At 40.8% G+C, this 20,917-nt stretch overlaps 1 protein-coding gene across 1 annotated transcript in view; it reads right to left on the reverse strand.

Annotated features, from left to right (window-relative positions):
• Nucleotides 1–1,040: 1,040 nt before the first annotated feature.
• The window catches only part of LOC144828693 (carbonic anhydrase 13-like), a 160,797-nt gene continuing 140,920 nt past the window's right edge, over nt 1,041–20,917 (reverse strand). The window contains exons 6-7 of the mRNA XM_078687077.1: nt 10,382–10,537; nt 1,041–1,563 (exon numbers count right to left, since the gene is read on the reverse strand). Of these exons, the coding sequence (XP_078543203.1) occupies nt 1,444–1,563; nt 10,382–10,537 (276 nt within the window). The 3' untranslated portion in view covers nt 1,041–1,443. The remainder of the gene's footprint in view (nt 1,564–10,381; nt 10,538–20,917) is intronic.

The raw sequence follows: 20,917 nt of genomic DNA on the forward strand, positions 1-20,917 counted from the left end.
AATGTTTTTGTATTTTTAATTTACATGTTACATTTGCCATTTGTCTACAGAGTTCATCAGAGGCATATCCACTTGGCCTCATGAGCTTGCATTAGAAGGCAGTGCATCTTTGGTCCTCTTGGTCCTCATGCCTTCTGGGTGATGAAGAATCTTCTCCTGTGCTGCTCTGTCACTGTTGGAATTTCCATGCTACTGGCAGGGCAGTTCTGAATGTCATTGGGATCTGCGGTCTCATATGGCGATGGGCAAAGATCAGGAGTATTGAGGAGAGGAAGTTTGTCAAACAGGGGAATTGTTTTCTAGTAACTTGAAGACATATTAATGGTTACCCTTAAATCTATTTCTACCGAAGATGCTTGCCTTTTCAGTGTATATTATTTGAAGTTCTCAATCCAAGATGGTATTAATCTTTTTTTCTGTGATGGTATTTCCAGACTATATATTAGGAAGGTCTTGCTCTGAGCTAAATGCATCACAATTCTTTTGTTCCCTTAGTTTCCGTCACATTCATCACCCAATGTTTTGCCTTTTCGCTCTGATTTGTTGCTCCATTTTGTTGCAGCTGTAATCGACTTCGAATTTCATAGTTCCGGATGATCTTATCTTGGGCTTTTTCTGAACCCTAAACCATGATGGTTTTGGCGCCTTCCTTACTTACAAACTTGAAAATCTTCCATTATCTACAATCAAGAGCTACTGATATTGCCAGGGACGTTTGTCACACCTTTTTCTCCAATCTGGGACCCTCTTATGATGACCCTTGACTCCCCTTGGCTGCTTGGAGGAGTCACCCTTTTTCGGGCAGTCCAGAAGGAATCTTCAGAAACTTTCATAGTGTCCATTCCTTCTTTTACACCCCAGTTATTTGTATCTCAAGGAAAATGACCGAACAGTAACTTTACCCATCTTGATGTTTATGGAATGCTGTGCTACTCCATCAGAAACCTTTTTTACACCCACGAAAGCCATAGAAACTAAACTCTCCCCATTAATGATCTTCACATACCATTTTCCATATACACAACAGAAGAGCATAAGACTGTTGATTATTGTTATTTTATTGAGAAACATATGGTAAAAAATTTCACTTTATTGTTGTATTTTATTTAAGGAGTCACATACAACTATTGCATAGTGTAGTAATGGCCATACAAAGACATATTTCCAGGGGGCTAAATATAATGTAATTTAGGATAATTTCAAATTCATCTTTTTGTTATTTCACACTTTTGACAGCTGGAATAAATAATTTGTCGACTCGGAAGAGCAAGTTTCCATTTGTCTTCTTTTGTCTACTTTAGGGTACAGGTTATCTATGATCTTTCTAGCACAAGGTGCCACCTCAGTGGTAAATGTGAGGGCTGAAAAAGAAAATCCAATGGAATTTTTGTAGTCACAGTAGGGGTATGGTTAAGGCGAAGTTTGCTTTCTACCAGCCTTGCTTTACTGAAAGGATGCTCTTACTTTTCGACCCTTCAGAGGTTGTGGTGGGCGGTAATTGTTCATCATATGACACGGGGTCTCCTTCTCTGTGTTAAAGTAAAGAGCACGCAGCTTGGCCATCTGAAAAACAGAAAATGTCATTGTCACTTTCGCATGGGTTCCGTTGCATTGATAATGAGAGCAACCATATTTTATATCTCAAGTGATATTCAGACGATGGAGTGCACTGGATATATATATATATATATATATATATGCCAAACTATTCTGGCCACTTCCGTGTCACGGCGAAGCAGGAACTCAGACCACCACAGCAACTCAGGCAAGGTATGTTTTTATTTACATTTCTTCCACAGCCTGCAACGACGCGTTTCGGGCTTCACGAGCCCTTGATCACATTCAGCTTTATACACGTCTTTAACACTTTTTATATATCTTTATCACCGTGCACGCCCCCTCTCACAAGTGGATATCCTGGTCACGTGACCATAGAAAGAAACAACAGACTTTTGTGTGTGTTGTACTATGTAAACGATATAAATGCATAAATGCCACTAAGTATTTCATGATAAATCACCAAAATGTTGTTAACTTTCAAAACAATGTCATACAAAGCACATATTGAAGTACAAAGACTCTATTTCATATGTATAAACTGGATAAATCCCAAATTGATATACTGCTAAAATATGCAATGTTATTGTCCTATGTGGCTAATAGATTATTATGTTTACAAAGTGTTTCCTATTTATCAATAATGATAATTCCACTAGATCCCAATTTTACTTTATCTAACAAAGTGCTTAAGTGCCTATTATCTTAAACTAGTGCAAATACTATAATAAAGTGCCATACTATATGTGCAACAGCGCATAGATAATAAATATAAAGTGTAATATGTGCATTTACAAAACAAAGTTGATAAAGTTATATTTCATAGCAAATCCATTCCATACATTCTCAATAGTAAAAAGGTTTCCTCCAGCCGGATTAAAACCACTATTAACAGTATATACAAGATTCATAAAATGCTAAAAAATACAATATCAACAATGATTGTTAAAAAATAATTTTCTTATAGTTAGAGAGAGTGCGTAATTCATGTATTTCGTTCACATGGGCAACATGATATAGTATGAGTGAACTTCACTCATGCTATCTAATACATATGCTTTTTTGCTATTCATCCCAGATATATATAGAATAACTGTATTTACAAATAGGTATGCATATCCTCCGCATTATTAAGACCTCATGGCCATTTGCTGTCCAATTCAAGGATAAATTTGGTCTCTAATTGCTTCAGTTTCCTCTCTCTGTTACCACCTGTTTTATTATTGGGGACAGCACTGATGACAAAGTAAGAAAGACAATTTATATCCTTGTTATGACACTTCTAGAAATGACGTGCCACGGGATAGGCTGCATCATTATGGAGCATAGCTCTCAAATGTTGTAATATCCTGACGTGTACCTGTAGGTTTGTGCTTCCCACATAATTCAAATCACAGGTACACGTCAGGACATACACGGCGAAATCTGTTTTACAGCCATAGCTGCCTTTGATGGAAACAGGGGATGCATCAAATGGTGTCTGATATGATGTTTTGTTGCAACCAAATTTGCAAGCACGACAAACCGTGCGTTTTTTAAATCCCCTGGATGCCTGTAACCATGGTATCGCTTTTATTATTTCTGGGGAGTTCTTGTCTAAATCATTGCCCATGGATTTACCTTTTCTAAAAGTTACAACAGGGGAAGGAGTTAAACGGTCACGTAGAATGCTGTCTGTTAGGACAATGGGCCAATGTTTCTGGACAATTGATCTAATCTTTCTCTCTTGCCGTGAATAAGTAATGATTAATCTGGGGTTGTCTGTTTTATTCTTCTCATCTTGTAATATAGTTGCTTCTGTTTTAAAAAGACTAGCTCTTGGCCGTTCACTTGATTTACTGATGGCATCATTGATGAGTTTGTCATTATACCCCCTCATATTCAATCTTGTTCGCATTTCTTTTAGGCAAATGTTGAAGTCATTTTCATTACTGCAAATGTGCTTAAGTCTGAGGATTTCTCCATAAGGAATACTTGCAATTAGATGCCTAGGATGGGAGCTGTTGGCGTGAAGTGTAATATTTCCCGCCGTAGGCTTTCTAAACAAAGTACTCTCTAGCCTGTCATTTTCAACGCAGAGTTTAACATCTAAAAACTCTATTTGCGTTTTATGGATGTGTGAAGTAAAAGTCAGGTTCAAGGAGTTATCGTTAATCTCCTCAATAAACTTATGTGCAATCAAAACATCGCCGCGCCATATTATAAAAACATCATTGATGTATCTAAGATACGTGGCCACATGTTGCTCAAAAAGCGTCTTATATTTGCACCTGAGGACCTGTTCCTCCCACCAACCAACGTGTAAACTCGCGTAGCTGGGGGAAAAACAGGCCCCCATGGCAACTCCTCTCAATTGCTTGAACAATACATTGTTGAAAAGAAAAAAATTGTTATTAAGACACCAATTGATCAGTTCAACAATAACTTTGTTGATAGCATAGAATTCAATAGGTCTGCTAGCTAGAAAATGTTTAATCGCTTGCAGCCCCTGTGTGTGGTCTATACTTGTGTATAATGATTCTATGTCTAATGTTATTAGACATAGATCATCTGACCACACTACATCTTCTATTTTCGCCAAAAAATCACCTGTGTCCTTAACAAAGCGGGGGAGTGATGTCGCTAGATCTTGTAAAAAGTGGTCGATATATCGCCCAATATTCTCACTGGCACTATCGATGGCAGAAATGATTGGTCTACCCGGTACCGGTGTAACTCCCTTATGTATCTTCGGAATAAGATACAAAATGGTCAACACCGGATGATCTTTATATAGGAATTTTCTTTCATCATTAGATATCAAGCCCTCTCTTCTCCACTGTGCCAACATTTTCTGCAAAGTTATTCTAGCATTTTCATATTCTTTAGATGACATTTTTTATAGCATACTTCATTACCCAATTGTTTATTGGCTTCTGCTATGTACTGTTTTTAAGGCCATAATACTAAATTTCCACCTTTGTCAGATTTTTTTATGACAATGTCACAGTTTTCACCCAGTTTTTTGATTAATTTGTCATAGGCTATTTTCTTTTAAAAAGTACTACGTTGTTGTTTGTTTTTCTTAACACTTTGGTTCAGTTTTTTCAAGTAATTTACAATCATATCATGGTAGGTATCGATTGAATCTTTTGGCATGAGGGGAACAAAGCACGATTTGTTTTTAAATGGACTGATTCCAGCCCCCTTCTGAACAAAATCTATCTTACGCAATCTTTCTTGTGTGGATAGATTAGTAGAGTCCATTAGGTCACTGTTAGCTAACCTTTCTTCTTCTTCAAGTAAGTCATGCATAGTGACTACACCAGGAACATCAGAAGCCAAAAGGGACGGAACATCATCATACTCCTGCATATTACTCATTGAAAGAATTGTTTGATTTTTATCTGCTTTTAATGCGAAGTATTTTCTCAATTTTAGTTTGCGAATGAAACAAAATACATCAATTCAAGTTCGTGCATAATTGAAATTCTCGCCGGGACAGAAGTTCAAAACTTATATAACCAAATAAAATACTGCAAAGCACTTATAATGTAAAAATATAGGTGGAAAACTATATGCCTATTTATGGATGTGCCGTGACACTGAATCTTGAATTTTAAATCTAACTTCAGATTAATTATGATATTGTGTATTGCATGTAAATATTTATTGGTGGATGGAGTAAGGTTGGAACAACCACCCACAGACACATCTATATATTGGTATTCAGTTCATTGGCCTACTGATAGAAGCTGCACATTTGAAGAGCTTACACTGGTGCTGATTCAGCCATTGGAGGAATTCAAAGAGTTGACCTAATGTTGTGGGTACTCTCGACATGTTGATGGCCTCCAAAGCAGATATTCAACCCACAGTAATTTTGTATATACTATTTAGGGGCCACAGTGTAGTATCTATTCATTTGGATAAGAAGCTACTTTCGGAAAACTTTAGCAGAAGTAGCAACATCTGTTCACAATTTGGCATTCAACTCGAAAGTGAGATTGACAAGGCAGCAGTCAGTATTCATAACACTTGTAGAGCAAGGATTCGATATATAGTGTTTTAATGTTACTATCAATCTTGACATGGATGTGTGCTAACATGGCTAGTATTGCTCATGCATTTAGAATGCTCAAGTGGATGGTACAAGTGCAGGGCCTAGAAGGTAGAGTAACTTGTTGATATAGTGCTGCTTATAAAGCTGTGCCTGAATCCATGTTTTATTTAACCCATTCTAAACAAAGCATCCATTTTCTCATGCATGTGCTGTTCATGAACACACCACCTGAATTGTGGCCGTAAAGTGAGATGTCCTTATGTGTTCTTTCCTCTAGGAAGAAGCAAGCAAAGTAGAACCAAACTTCCAATTATAGCAATATTTTTTGCTCGAAGTATTGCACAATATTCTGTGTAATGATACATGTGTCATCTGTCCTTGCTCAGTAGAAGACAGGGGCTTATTTAACCTTTTCCCTAAACTGATTAAAAGCTACCTGGTTGTATGTAATTAGGCTTCTTGTTTTTAGTTTCTGTTTGAGAATTCCAGTACTTTTTTAGTGTTTTTCAATGTTTGAAAAAATTGCAACATACAATGGTTATCATGGTTTATTCATTTTTGTTCCCTAAAAAAAGCACAGAGATGTTTTTTCCACTGTTAATACATACATTCCTAATTCACGTCCATCCCTCATTTATTCCTTTGGTCAAATGTTAATTCTTTATTTTCTGCTTCTAACTCCGTTCATCAAATCCTTTTGTTGATGTTCCTCTTTCAAGTTACTTTTCATCATCTATCTTTTACTCCTCCATGTCTTTCTAAATTCCTAGCTCTCAAATCTCTCTTGGCATTTGTCTACAGCCACCCCATTTCAAGGATGTCCATGGATGAAGATATGTTTACACCTCATTAAGATTTAATAGTAGAAACTAAAAGGTTACTGTTAGGCATTTAGCACAACTTATTGCTTCTCTGTTGAAATGGTAGGGACTATTCCTGCTCTACAGAGTCATAACAAAGAAATTTGCTAGGGAATTATTATGCATACTGTCAGTTATCAAGTCTTCGGTGACAGCAAACTGTGTTGCTTTACGAAGAAGCTGCTATAGGTAGTAAAGGAACTTCATGACAAGATGGCTTGAGTCAATTGTTAGTGCAGTTCAGACTGTGAATTAAGCTTTTTTACATTATTAGGCCATGATTATGGCATTTTATGTGTATTTGTAGATAGGCCGAGGACGTTTAGGCATTGATATTTAACGAGCATGTGGGAGACCTTTGTTTATTTGAAAGCAATGTGGGGAGTGTCTTCCCGTGAGAAAGGTGTGACAATTGAGCGACACACTTTGCCTTTGTGCTCAGTGAAGTGTGTGCTGTTCTAGTGAATTGTCTATCGTGTGAAAAAGTATGATCAAAACTCAGTACGTTTCTGTTAAACACTGCCAAACCGTGGTTTGTATGAGTGATTTTGGCAAGTGTCAAGCCTTGTTTTGCCACCAGAAGATCTAAGCTTTATTTGAAATGTAGGCACTAGGACTGGGAGATGAAGCTGGGTTTGACATGTAGCATTAGGAATGAGAGTTGAAGCTGGTGACCCTCAGGCTGTATTACAAACACACCCTACTTCAGTACACAGGGTCAGAATGGGTCCTAGCCAGTCGCAGCCGGCATGGCTCCCGGGTGGGGGGCGGGCACAGGGTCAGGGGGATGGTTGAGTGGTCATGAGGGAAAGGGTGAGTCGCGAGTGAGGGTTAAAATAATTTAAAAAAACAAAAAAAACGTATCTTTCCCTGGTCCCGCGTTTTTTAAGCTCCAGCCCTGGTTCCTGCTTTCCTGCCTTCACAGGAACAGGAAGCAGGCAGCCTCCCTCCCGTCCCCTAAGCCATTTACAATTCTGCAATGGCAGCACTGTGATTGGTTGGGACGGCGACCGCTCTGGAGTCTATGGGGAGGCCATTTTCTCCATGTAGGTTGCAAGCAGCCTACATGGAGAAAAGGGAGAGTGCGCATGACTGGTTTGGTCACCCCAGAGGGCTGATCAAACAGTCAGGGCCCGCATCATTGGGCTAGCACCTCCTCCTCTGTTCCCTTGAATTTTGATGTTTCACCTGGTCATGAGTCTGCCTAGTGCTGGGAGGCCTTCTGGTAGCCATTCGCTTTACAAATGTCCATTTAATTTAATTTAATTTAATTTCCTCTGCTTTTGAGCAGACCCAGCCACCCGCCCGCCCCCAACCAAACCTTTCTGCTTTCTCGCAGTTCGAGAAGCAGAAACATAAAATGGTCTTTATAATACCATTTTATGTTTCTGCGTCTCGCAGTAGGGAGACGCACCTACGAACACATGGAGGAGCCGCCCCTGGCCCCAACACCTGTTTTTGATAAATCTGCTGTGTAGCATTCTCTAGGAAGCACAGAGCAGTGGTTGCCTATTCATATTTTCTGAGATGTACTGTGTATTACTAATACACTAACACATTCATGTTTTCAGGCAGTTTATGCACTAAAGCAGTCCATGATATGGTCTCGAATATTTTTAAATGGTTTGACCTGATAGCGCAGCTGATGCCAGACAATTATGTGAGCATCAAAAGAGAGAGGCTTTGACTCAGCCCACATGTTGGAAGCCAGGAGTACATGTTTTGATTGGGCAAACATTGTATGCATCCACAAAAAAGTGCTTACCTTCCTTGCAGCGGTGATAATTTAGTCTATTTATCGAGCCGACTGAGCTTGAATTTTCAGGGACACACACATGACATTGTAATGCTAGTAAAGTGTCTTAGATAACAAAATCATTTATATAGTTTTTCTCTGGCAACAGCACGGATGAGAGGAGAGCAGTCATTAATTAGCATGTATGTTTAGGTCTGGCTTATCAGTGCAACTGTCACCTGATCTTTTAACCTACACAAATATTATTCTACAGTTCTTTGATTACTCACAAATACACATCCATGACCATGCTATTTACTTGTAATGCTTCACATTCCCATATCACAATCCTTTAAAGTCAGTCCTTTTGACATTTCCAATTATTACTCATGAGGGGATGCAGCAGTGTTTGATACAGAGATTTAAAAGAGTATATTAATTCTGGGGCATCAGTATGCATAGTGATGGTCTTTGTTGCCACAATTTTGATACATGACTCTTTTAATGCCAATCATCAATGCACTGTAACTACTTGAAAATATGACCACCCAGGGAATGCCATAGGCTGGTCTAAGATGTACAGAACTCAGCAAACTAGCCTGTGGCCGAAGGAGCCCTACCAAAAATATCTCAATTGGACTGGCACAATGCCACATTTGCCTGATGTATTAAAATTGGTGTGTCTTTGACAGCAGCAAACTGTCAATCCAAATCTAAAGTAGAGAGTCTTCTGACAGTTTTACACTTAAAATGTCAACTTAAGAGCTATTACCAAAATGTGTATATTGGGAGGTTTAACTTCCACAAAAAACTGCTTTGTGCTGATACTAGGTTTTCAACCAATCCTCAAAGTTATTCCAATATGTCTGCCGGTCAGTGGCATTACTAGGGTCAAATGTACAAAAAACTGGTCACAAAATAATGTATTTTTGCAGTCAGTGTGAAATTGTGAAATTTTGTGACCCAACCAATGGAAGAATAGGCTGGTTCACAAACTTCCGAATTAGTGGGTCGCAATCCAACCTGCCTCATCGATATTCATTTGGTATGTCGCAAATTGCAGCTAACTTAGATTGGAGGCCATCACAGTGATGTCCGCCTGCCGGGGTCAGCAGACCACCATGACTTGGATGGCTTTTAAAACGTTTTTCTTTACTTGCAGCCTTTTTCCTTAGAGAAAACAAGGATGTGTTTAAAAATAAAGGGTCCGATACAAAAAGGTAAAGTGAGACGAAAGTCTAACTTTACGACTTTCTGTAACACTCGTAAATGCCCTATGTGAATACTGAAAGTCATAAAGTTCGACTTTGGGTAATCACAAAGGGCATTTACGAATAGTAAATGTCCTTTTTGAATACCGAAAGTCATAAAGTTAGACTTTCGTCCCTCTTTACCTTTGTGAGTCTAGCCCACATTTTTCAACTTTTTAAACATTTTTTGAGATTTGACAATGGTCCCCTGGACCTCTGCCTCTTCCCCAAAAGCCATTTTTATTTTTTACTTTCCTATATGGACCACTTCCCTTTGCCAAATGGGTTATCATCCCAGCTTGGTGCTCCGTAACCTTTCAATGTTTTTTGACACCTACTTCACTCCGAAACCATTCATACATATGGATAGGAGGTTGGCGACAAACTATCGGGAACAACAATACTGTCAAAAATATAGTCTATAAAAATATAAAGTTTACATACTTTTAATGTAACCTACCAAAATATTGTGTCAAAAATGTTATGGAACCGAACAGGGTCAAAAAAAAGGTAATCATATCCAAAAGGTTATATATATACATGCTGTCCCTATATGCGTTTTATAAAAGGCCTAACCTGTGTCTATGGCAGGTCAGGAGATTCAGGGATATGGATAATTAATAACTGCTTGGTATAGCACTATTTGGTAATGTGAAGAAGCCAGAATTTGATATAATAGCTCATTAGCTCCAAGAGCACAGCGTCCACCACTAAATTGTAGGAAATTGGACCTCCAGCTTGTCTTTTCCTCAAGTCCTTTTATAGGGTTGTATTTGAAATTAATTAAAGGCTTCAAAAGTCGTCAAGACAAACAGATGCAGGTGAGCAGCAGGATGCACAATCATACAAGGTTTGAACCATCTGCAACGTAGTCTGACCACCATTAAGTTAAATGAACATTTTTCAAATCTGAGGAAAATATTAATGAAGAAAGTACCTGCTCTGCACTGACAGTTATTGGTGCTCGTAGAAGTATCCATATGATGCTTTCGAGGAGTGGAGGCGTGGTCAAAGAGCCCTGGTAGGTCCAGTAATCCAGTGAATTGGGAAGTAGAATCGAAGGATCGTAATTGGTAAAATGAATTTCTTTACCCTAAAAGAAAAGACACATAACAAAAACATTTCATAACAACCCATAGAAACATCGGAAAGAAAACTTGTTCCTTTAGACAAGCCTTATCCATGAGTAAGAAGGCAAAATCGAAACGTAGGAATTTCAGCCTAAATCAATGAAATACTAAGAGGTCAATTCCGATGATGTTAGGAATGGCTCCGACCCTCGGACAGAGCCATCCTAACCGCATCAGACTTGACCTTTCGGATTCCTTTCCGACGAGCCCATTGGTCAGAAAGGAATCTGACTCGGTTTTCCAGGTGGCTTCCGACGTCTCGGAGAGCTTGCACGCCATCCGGAAACCCTTCAGTACTCCCCCGGACGGCTCTTTCCGGCCGATGGACTACAATGGCAGTTTCCCACTGCCTTTCTGTGCCGGTCTTTCCGACACAGAAAGTCATTTGGAAACTGTCTTTGCGGGCCCCCAGCAGGGCCCCCATTTGAGGGAGGCCGCCGCATGGCAGAGTAGGGGGCACCTAGGGTGCTCCCATGTTGATCCCTGCACCCGGTGGCATGCACCTTGGGGTGCCTGGTGCAGGGATGAACTGCACTTCTGTACTTAACCATGATATGCATGCTCCCATTGTTAAGTATATGATTGCGACTGAACAGGGTTCGGTCGCATCCTACTTGCTGGTCTGAAGCTAACAACAAGAGGTTGTTCAGTTCCAGTTCCTGACCGATGTAGGGAGTACTCCGGTCCATTCAACATTGGAATCGGCCGCCAAGAAGTAAATATTAACAAGCACTGGCAAAGACAATGAGTTTTGTTTTTTATAGTCAAAGGGATTTGTGTTTGGTTGCTGTTGTGACATTCAGTATAGCTGTAGGAGCAAATACATTTATTCTTAGTTTGGTGATCAGGTGGTATTGCCATTTTACCATTCCAATTCCTATAGGTGTGCATAATATGATTATGATTAGAAAAGTTAGAGCAAAGACAGGCCTGGAGACCAAGGATAGTCTATACAGAGTTGCACAGGCAAAAAATCATGCACACTAAATTGGCCTGGATGTCCTATCTACCTTCATCATCTAATGTCTCGCTATACATAGTGTAATGACAATGTGAGCATAATGACAATGGGGATTCTAAGGGCATCTACAGTGTACAGTCGGAATTGTGCAGAGCAGACTACCTGCATTAGGTGGGCCTTATTGCCTTCAATTTCAATCTTCGATGTACTTTTATTTATTTATACAATTTTATATAGCACGAACGTACAATCATCAAAAAGAATACCAACCCAAACAAGTCAAATATACATATCAAACTAAAAGGTTACGAACAAAAGGGACAACAAAGGGTAAGATCATAATTGGACCATAGAGAACTGGGAGAGGAGCAAGTGACTAGTAAAGCAGAATAATACCAAAGGCATGTTATAATGTTCAAGAAATTGATAAATGATAAAAAAATCATGTCAACACATTAAAAAATGACAGAGAAATCTATTTACATTTAAACCACGCTGCAGGGCCTTGCAGGCCATCAATAGGGTCAATTCACCAGGCAGCACAGAAACGAAAAACGTGTTAGGCAAACTGAGGTTAATTATACACACAATGAAAACCACTGCTTTGAGGTATGTAAAACTCTTGAATACTGTCACTTGAGCTTTGGGGGCTTGAGAAGACACTGTTCATTAAAAACTTTAAACTGTGTTCAGTGTTGGAGATTGACTGTTAGGGTGATCCCATCGGAATGATAAATGTTGAAATACAATTGCAGATCTGTGGGGTTTCAGTGGGAGATTTCACCTGCTCCCACTCCAGGGGGTAGTAGACATGCCTGCTACATGCTACAAATGTAAAACAACTGCTATGAATCGAACTTTCCTTTTTTGATATAACTGGTGAGTTATTACTGTCTCCAGCCACACTTAGTTATAACTATCTGTCCGTTCAATGTCTAGTTTACCCAGTTACCATTTGATTGCACTCTTTGCGGGTAAATACTGCCACTTTTGATTTGACAGGGTTTACAAATAATGCATTTGTTTCACAGTGTTTATCCTTTTATTCTGGTCTGGTTGCAAGAGTAGCAAGATGATAGAGATACACCCAACACCGCTGTTAGGTGGCACCCTGTTATCATAGGCATAAATTAACACATTTTACCAAGTGCACGTCTGTATCTCCTGGTTATTTATTAAATACCAAGGGAGCCATCATGAACCCCTGTTGGCACTTGGTTTGTTTGGAGCGTCCTTGAGATGTAAATGTAAATGTAAATCCAGAATTTGTAAAGCGCACAGCTACCCGTAGGCCTCCAGGCCCTGGGGGCCGTTGGGAAGATTAAGCAAGCTATTGCCCAGAGTCACATGGTGCTGGACAGACCCCTGCCGCCGGTGATCGAACCGTGAACCCCCTGCGTCAGGCGTCAGTCGCCCTGGCTGCTGCGCCACACCTCTTCCCTGGAGATGGAGTCAGTTGTACCGAATTGTTCTCAGACGCAAACTGTTAATTACAGATACGAGTGAGTATGGGCTCCCTCACCCTACCAATTATGCCCACAGTAATGCCCTATCCACCCCCTCGAATGCACCCTCCTAACGCAGCAAACAAACAAACAAGGACAGCCCACACGTATGTACAGCTTTGTTGCATAAAGAACACAAAGTAATATTGTTAATCGTTCCAAAATGGTGTCGCATCCCATTCTGAGTCTGTGGAATCAGCTTAGTGTCCTTTTCACATTGTTCTAGAACTTTTAATGCTTATTGTGGAATGCATCTTCACCACTACAACGAGACATTCATTGGTTCATTACCTGTGGTCCTGGGACCCCTGGGGGTCCGCGAAGCCTACTCAGGGGGTCCGCGTCTCCTTAGAAAATTAAATTAATATTAATAGATGAATAACATGTATATGAATGAAGCAAAAAGTTCAGTGAATGTGAAGGAATTAGAAATTGGAGGCTAAAAATTAAGTTGGCAGTCTCAGATAGATTCGTGGGACAATGCACGAGCATCAAGAGAATATAGTATGGACGACGGGTTGCCATAATAGAATTTAGAGAAGCTCCAAGCTTCCCATTAACATTAAAATTGTGTGTGTGTATATATTTTGTTTTTTGAAACAATTATATTTTATCATTGTGTAGTGCTTTGTGGTTCACATCATAACCTTGAGACCCTTGCAGGTGAGTAGTCGCGCTTTACAAGACACTGGTTGATTCATTGATTGAAATCATCAAAATTGCTTTAGGCAGGAGTCCCTGACTTCCCATAATGACTCAGTTGGGGTCCTTGGTTTCCAAGTATTATTCAGTGGGGATCACTGGATTCCAGTAATGGTTAAGCGGGGTCCATAGAAGCCCTAATTGATTGAGAAATTATAATTATATAGAATTGTCCGCCATTAGCCTAAAGTAATTTCACAGGAACACCAAAGGGGCCCAGCACACTCCCATTCTCTGACCTCATTATTAAGTCCGATACTGACTGCTTACTTATGAAAAGGCCACTATGAGTCCTACCGGCTACTTATCCAAACTGACTGTTCTGTTGACATATACGTGAGTTATATATAACACACAATTACCTTGGCTCATACAAATCCCGCTCAAGTTGGCATTATTACCATCTGTTTCATTGATTAAAGCTCAAAACGCATACTCACCCATAATTAATCACTGTAGAACTGATATATGCTAAACAACTGTTTAATTTTTTTTGTTTCATAGTAGAAAGAGGGCCTTAACACTTTCCATGCTCATGACGAGCTCAGCACATGACAAGCTCAGCACAGCGGGGATAATTTCCCCGCTGTGCTGAATGTTCCAAAACGGTATGGTCGTGGCGAGCTCTGCTCATCATGAGTGCAGCTCTGCTGTGCCTCATGACGAGCCGAGCTCGTCACAAGCACAGCGGCTCCGCGCGCGGCTCCCCTCCCACCACACAACAGGTGAAAACGCCCGCAGCGAAGGGGTTAATTTATGTTTGGTGGTCTTTACTCTGTTCTCCTATGTAAGCAGAGAAGAACAGCCCTCCATATTTAGAAATCTCCATCAGGCAGGTGATCGCTGTGCCTTCAGCAGATCTGCCACCTTTGCAGCTACCCTGAAGGCACTGTAGCTTATATGTGCAGCCACCATGTTCAATGCACCCGCATAGAGAAATTGTACTTATCAAAAACAAAAGGTCATAGTAGGGTTTGTATTTGAAGACAAGACATGAATGGCCTGGTATGCTGGAAATTGTTTCCCAAACGCACGGGAGAAACGAAGCCTATCTCGTGTTTGGAACTGTCAGGATTTTATTGTTGTGAAAATATGAGGCAAGCATTGTCATGGCCAATAGGTCTGTTGGTGTAAATTTTTGCTTTGTTTTGTGTTGTTTTTTATTAATTAGAACACATTGACTAAAAAAACGTTTTTGGTCTCAAACAGCCTGCATTGTCATATTGGTCCCTGGCACGGAATTGAACTACTTTGTGTGAGGTTGTACTGCTGGTGAAAGAGCAGAATGCTGTAATTCACAACAAAGTTAGGTAATAGCTGAAATGAGCTGACCCGTAGCCCCCATTGCCCCATGCTGTATACTGTAGCTGGCGGAAGAAAAATGTGAATAACACATGAAGATACATGGATGACGAGAGCTGCCTGAAATCCCTCATAAGTGAATATATATACATTGGAAGAGAGCTTTTTGTTTCACAAATAAATTTGGCGCTGTTTGATGAGTCTTTATGAAATCTTCAAAACTAGTTTGCCATTGACTTCAGCTGCAGTCTGGAAAGTTTGAGGGTAATCTGTCAAGCGGAGGCTGAGAAAAAGGGGGGATCTCAAAATGCATTTTCCCATGCAGTTTCCAATTGGGATTGAAGACACAACTACAGACGGAACCGCTGAACCGAATTACACGAAATTTGGCAGAAAGCTAGATCTTGGTATGGAAAAAGTGTGTTTTGTAATTTGGTGTAAATCTGTTCAGCAGTTGCGGAGTTATTTAATTAAAAATACGTATGTTTTTCCAGAGATGGGGATCCACCATGGATCTACAGGAGCAGATACGTGGACCACGCACCAACAGCAATATTGTGATTGGCCAGCCACAACCTGAGAGAAAAGGTAAGGCTGCCATTTTGTGCATCGAGACTCAGTTCCCAGGGGTGAATATAAAATATAAAAGTGATAGAAAAGGCCAGGGTAGAGGTGCTCTGACCCGTGGGACTGATGGAGGGGCTGTGGGTGAACCCTCATGAGCAAGAAATTGTCAAAATCATTTATTTTAGTGTGAGGGTCAGTGGATTCACTGCAGCACTCATCATCACCTTCTGTTTGCTCTCCAGCAGATCAGCAGATACAGACCTCAATTACAAAAACACATACACCCACTCATAGGCCCACACAGCTACTCATATACTCATTGACAGGCCCACACAACTCACTCACTCACACACCCAATCACACACCCACAAAACCACTCACATGCCCACTCTCACAGGCCCACACAGCCACTCACAAATACACTAACACACCCCCTGACACACTCAGGCACCAACTTACACACCGACACAATTACTCACACACCCACTCACACACCCATACAGCCACTCTCTTACCCACTCACACACCCATACAGCCATTCACACACCCACTCTCAGACCCACACAGCCACTCACACATGCACTCACAAACCCTCTCACAACTCACACCTACTTGCACACCCACACACACACCCATACATCCTCTCACAAACCTACTCATAGATGCACTTACATACGCAAACAACCACCTAAACACCCACTCACACACCCATACAGCTACTCACCCACTCACAGACCCACAAAACCACTCACACAGCCACTCACAAAACCACCCACAGACCTACAAAACTGCTCACACACCCATAGACCCACTCGTAAGCCCACGCACATACCCAATTACACACCTACAGAACAACTCACACATCCACTCACACACCCTTGCAGCCACTCACACACCCACTCACAAACCAACAAAACCATTGACACACCCATTTCTAGACCTGCACACCCACTTACACACCCACGTACACACCCACACAACCCTTCACACACACCCATACAGCCACTCACACACCCTCTCACAGACCCATATAAGATGAGGTCCCTTGTGTCTTTTTTAGACTCAGGGAGGGGGGCTGCAGTCTCTGTTCCCTTTATAAACACATTTGGCTCCAGGATGGGGTCCCTGCGTCCGAATATGGATTGGGGAGGGGTCTATGTATCCCCTCCCCTAACTAATTAGATTGTGACCGGGGATGGGATCCCCAAGTAAGATAATGACTCGTGGGGGGGCACACTGACCTCTCCCCTTAAATATAGAATTTAGCCCCAGGAAATGGGGTCCCTGGACCCTATATTGGCTGGCAAGAGAGTCCTACTCATGCCCCCCACCCCATATAGATAACAAAATGGTAGCTACCATTTTTTTTGCTGCGATCCCGGCATTTTTCTCATGGTGCTGTCAGCCAATCAGAGTGCTTGCGAGTGAGTGAGATGGTCCAAGGGAAAAAAGGTCAGAGGGCAAATTGTAATGCTCTGTTATTAAATAGCCATTCTCACACTAGTCCCTCGGACCCAACGGTCCAGATATACAAATATTTTTGTAACTTTATTTTCCAAAAACAACTGAAAGGATTTACATAAAATCACAAAAAGCACACTTTCTCTACCAAGATTTAGGTCCCAGCCAAATTTGGTGTAATTCCGTTCAGCAGTTTTTGCTGTAGCACTGTTTAAAAAGGTAAATGGATAATGCATGGAGATATTTTTCATTTTGAGACCCCACTTTGTCTCAGCTCGCTTAACGGATCACCTTGAAGCTTTCCTTTTTAAAAAAAATGTTTTTATTGATTTTCTCCCAACCCTAAACATCCGGGATTTTACATTACATTATTGTGATTCAATACAGGTCATGAATTACCTTGAAACTTTCCATGCACACACTAGGCAAAAAAGGAGCACTTTATAGGAAAGTTTTGTGGAGATTCGTCAAACTTTGCTAAAGTTATCAGCAACTCAAAAAACTCATTACTGATAGAAATGCTTACCTAACTATAACTACCCAGTGGCACCTGCCACTGGGTAAAACATATAGACAGATAGATAGATAGATAGATAGATAGATAGATAGATAGATAGATAGATAGATAGATAGATAGATAGATAGATAGATAGATAGATAGATAGATAGATAGATAGATAGATAGATAGATAGATAGATAAATAGATAGATAGATAGATAGATCAAATCTAACTAACAACAAGGTGATGGAAGGAATGCTTGAATAAATCTCAGTTACACAGTAACCACTCGGGCCACATTCATGTCCATGTTTTTCACCCACCATGCCACTCTAGACAAAGGTCCACCTTATGCAAATCAGTACTGACCCTGCTCCTCATGGGAACCGTCCGACCAATACTGCAAGGTGAGGGCCCATCCAGAAGGGGCTACAAGCAACCCCAAAAACAGTTTTGCTCTACTTGGGGCTCATCAGTAGGGTATCACTGGAATCCTGCAGTACACTGATTGCGAGGCCCATGTCTGGGAATAACCATCACACTGAAGGCGTAATCTGCAACAAGAGGCTTGATGGAATTCTCAAATTTTTCTCAGCAACTGACAATCACTTGGACCACATTACAGTCCATCTTTTTCTGCCCACCTTGCCACTCCAGACAAAGGTCTGCCTTATTCAAATCACTATTGACCCTGCTCTTCATGAAAACATCCCATCCCATGCTCACGAGCAAGGCCCCTTTTAGAAGGGATCATAATTTCACAAACAACCCCAGACGGGTTTTGCCCTAGTACACGGCTCATCAATAGAGTGTAGCTTGAGTCCTGTGACACAGTGAGAGTGCGACTAACATTTGGGCATACTCATCAAACTCAGGACGTCATTTACAACAAGGTGTTGGAAGGAATGCTCAAATTAATGGTATCGACTGCCAATTGCTTGAGTACACATTCAAGGCCATTGATTTTTACCCAAGATGCAACCCTACACAAAGGCCCATCTTACTTATGCAAATCAGTATCAACTCTGCTTCTCATGGGAGCAGTCTGACCTGAATTGCCAGGCACCACAAGAAAACGCAGATGGGTTTTGCCCTACATCTGGCTCGTCAGTTGAATATAGCTTGAGTTCAATGGCACAGCTAGCATGGGATTAAATGATGGACTGGGATGCAGCACCAAATAATTACGAGTGGCCATGAATAATTTGAGCATTTCACCCAAAACTTTTTTGTATACTTTAATGCAATGGCCTAAGTGTGATGGGTATGCCCAGATGTTTGTGCTGTACACATTATGCACTGGAAACAAGCTGCACCTGACTGAAGAGCCCAAGTAGGGCAAAACTGATCTTGGGTTGCTTATGTTCCAGATCAGAAAGGACCTGCTATAGCAGTTCGGGCTGGACTGTTCCTATTACAAATCAATTGATTTGCATATGGCTGGGTCTAATTTGAGTTGACATAGTGGATACACAAACAGTGGACTGGGATGTGGCCTCTAGTAGTTGCCAGTGGCTGCGATTAATTTAGGCATTCCACCCATCGCTTCTTTCTTTCCTTTTAGTGAAAAAATCTAAAAAAGCCAGAGCGTGTTTTGACAATTCAGAGTAGACTCTATCCACTTGCCAATATTTTTTAAACAACCAAGGGACTATGGGGCATATTACCAACAACTAGCGATAATTATCGCTAGGTTGGCTTAGCGGCAATAATTTTATCGCCGTGTAGCGACGATTTTTATCGCTTAGGAGCCTTAATATTATCAAGGTTTATCTCCTAAGCGATAAAAATCGGCCGAAATGCATGAATATCGCTGAAAAGTCAGCGATATTCATGCATTACCGAGCAAATGCTCTTAGCCATGTTATCCACCTCCCATTGGATAACATGGCTATGAACTGCTCAGGGCAGGTGTTAGCTTTTGGAGATATTTGTGCTTAGCGCGAATATCTCCAAAAGTTCGTAATAGGAGATAGCGATGTTAGCGACTGGTTCCAGTCGCTAACATCTTGGCACGCCCACTTTGCATGTCATTAGTCATAAATTTTTCTGACATACAAAGCGGGGCCCAAGATGGTCGCTATCTCCTACTAGCTGTCGCTAACTGGTGTTAGCGACAGCTAGGTAATAGGGAGATCATTTTATCTCCGCTTTCTTGGATTTTAAAGCCAAAAAAGCGGAGATAAATCCCTTGATAATATGCCCCTCTGTCATTATTTCCAGCGTTCAATCCCTCCAGGGTACTAAGTTGGGTGTGTTTAGAGGTTAATGGGGTCATACAGATTTCTTGGGTGTCATGATTACTTTCAACTCTAATTGGTACGTCATACGAGTCATAATATTGTAACAACCTAAAAAAGGAAAGCCTAATGTAAAACTGCATCCTTTTTCCAGCGAAATGAGTGAAGCTGGAGAGTAGGTTTAGCTATAGTCTGCTGTTCAGTGCCTGCAATTCTAGACCTTAAACCAGGCTTAACAGGCTTTTCATTTGACAACCATCTCCTGCTTTACCACAGATGCAAAAGAAAAGCTGTATACACCACCTACCCACTCCCATGATTCGTCATGATCAAGATTACCCAGAAAAAAAAATTAAACTCATTGAAACCAGCATTGGAGTTACAATATTATTCAAACCTTTTTCCTAACTTTTGATAACAATTGATTTTTCAGATCGTTTAGGATGAATGTATGCATTAACTATTACCAAAGACATGATTCTGCGTTTTTTTTACGTTCCTAAGAGTGGTCAGTTCAATATTACCATAGACATAAGGTGAACAGGAGAAGTCACAGTTTCAGTGGATTTTTTATTACGTTTTATTACACTTGATGAAAAGGAGCCGTCTCGGTTTAAGTTGCTGTCTCACAGTCACTTCTAGCACACTTTCAGCTCTACTATTCGTATGTTACTTCTTATACGGCACCACAACCTCTCGAAAGACTGCTATTTGATGGGAAGTGTCTACCAATGTTTCGTTACACCATTATTAATAATTCATCATACTTGGTTAGAGTACGGCTTCAGGGTCTTAGATGTATCTGCTCTCCTCATCTATGAAGACTATAGCTGCTCCTACAGCAATCTTTATATGGTCGTCTACTAGCAACTCCCGCCCATTTATTCCAGCAACAGAGCAATTTCTGCCCGCAGTAGAATCCAACCGAACAGTCACTTTACTCGTAACATTAAGCAGACACTCAGCCGCTCCTTTGCACAACTCTAATGAGGCTATTTACGCCAGGCGGCTCTGCCCTCCCTTGTTTTTGCAGACAATACGATTTCCTAGGTAGTTTTATGCAAATGTTTAAGCACCAAATGACTTAAGGAACCCACACACGACC

This window comes from Lissotriton helveticus, chromosome 4_1 (genome assembly GCF_964261635.1).
Source record: "Lissotriton helveticus chromosome 4_1, aLisHel1.1, whole genome shotgun sequence".
Classification (NCBI taxonomy): domain Eukaryota; kingdom Metazoa; phylum Chordata; class Amphibia; order Caudata; family Salamandridae; genus Lissotriton; species Lissotriton helveticus.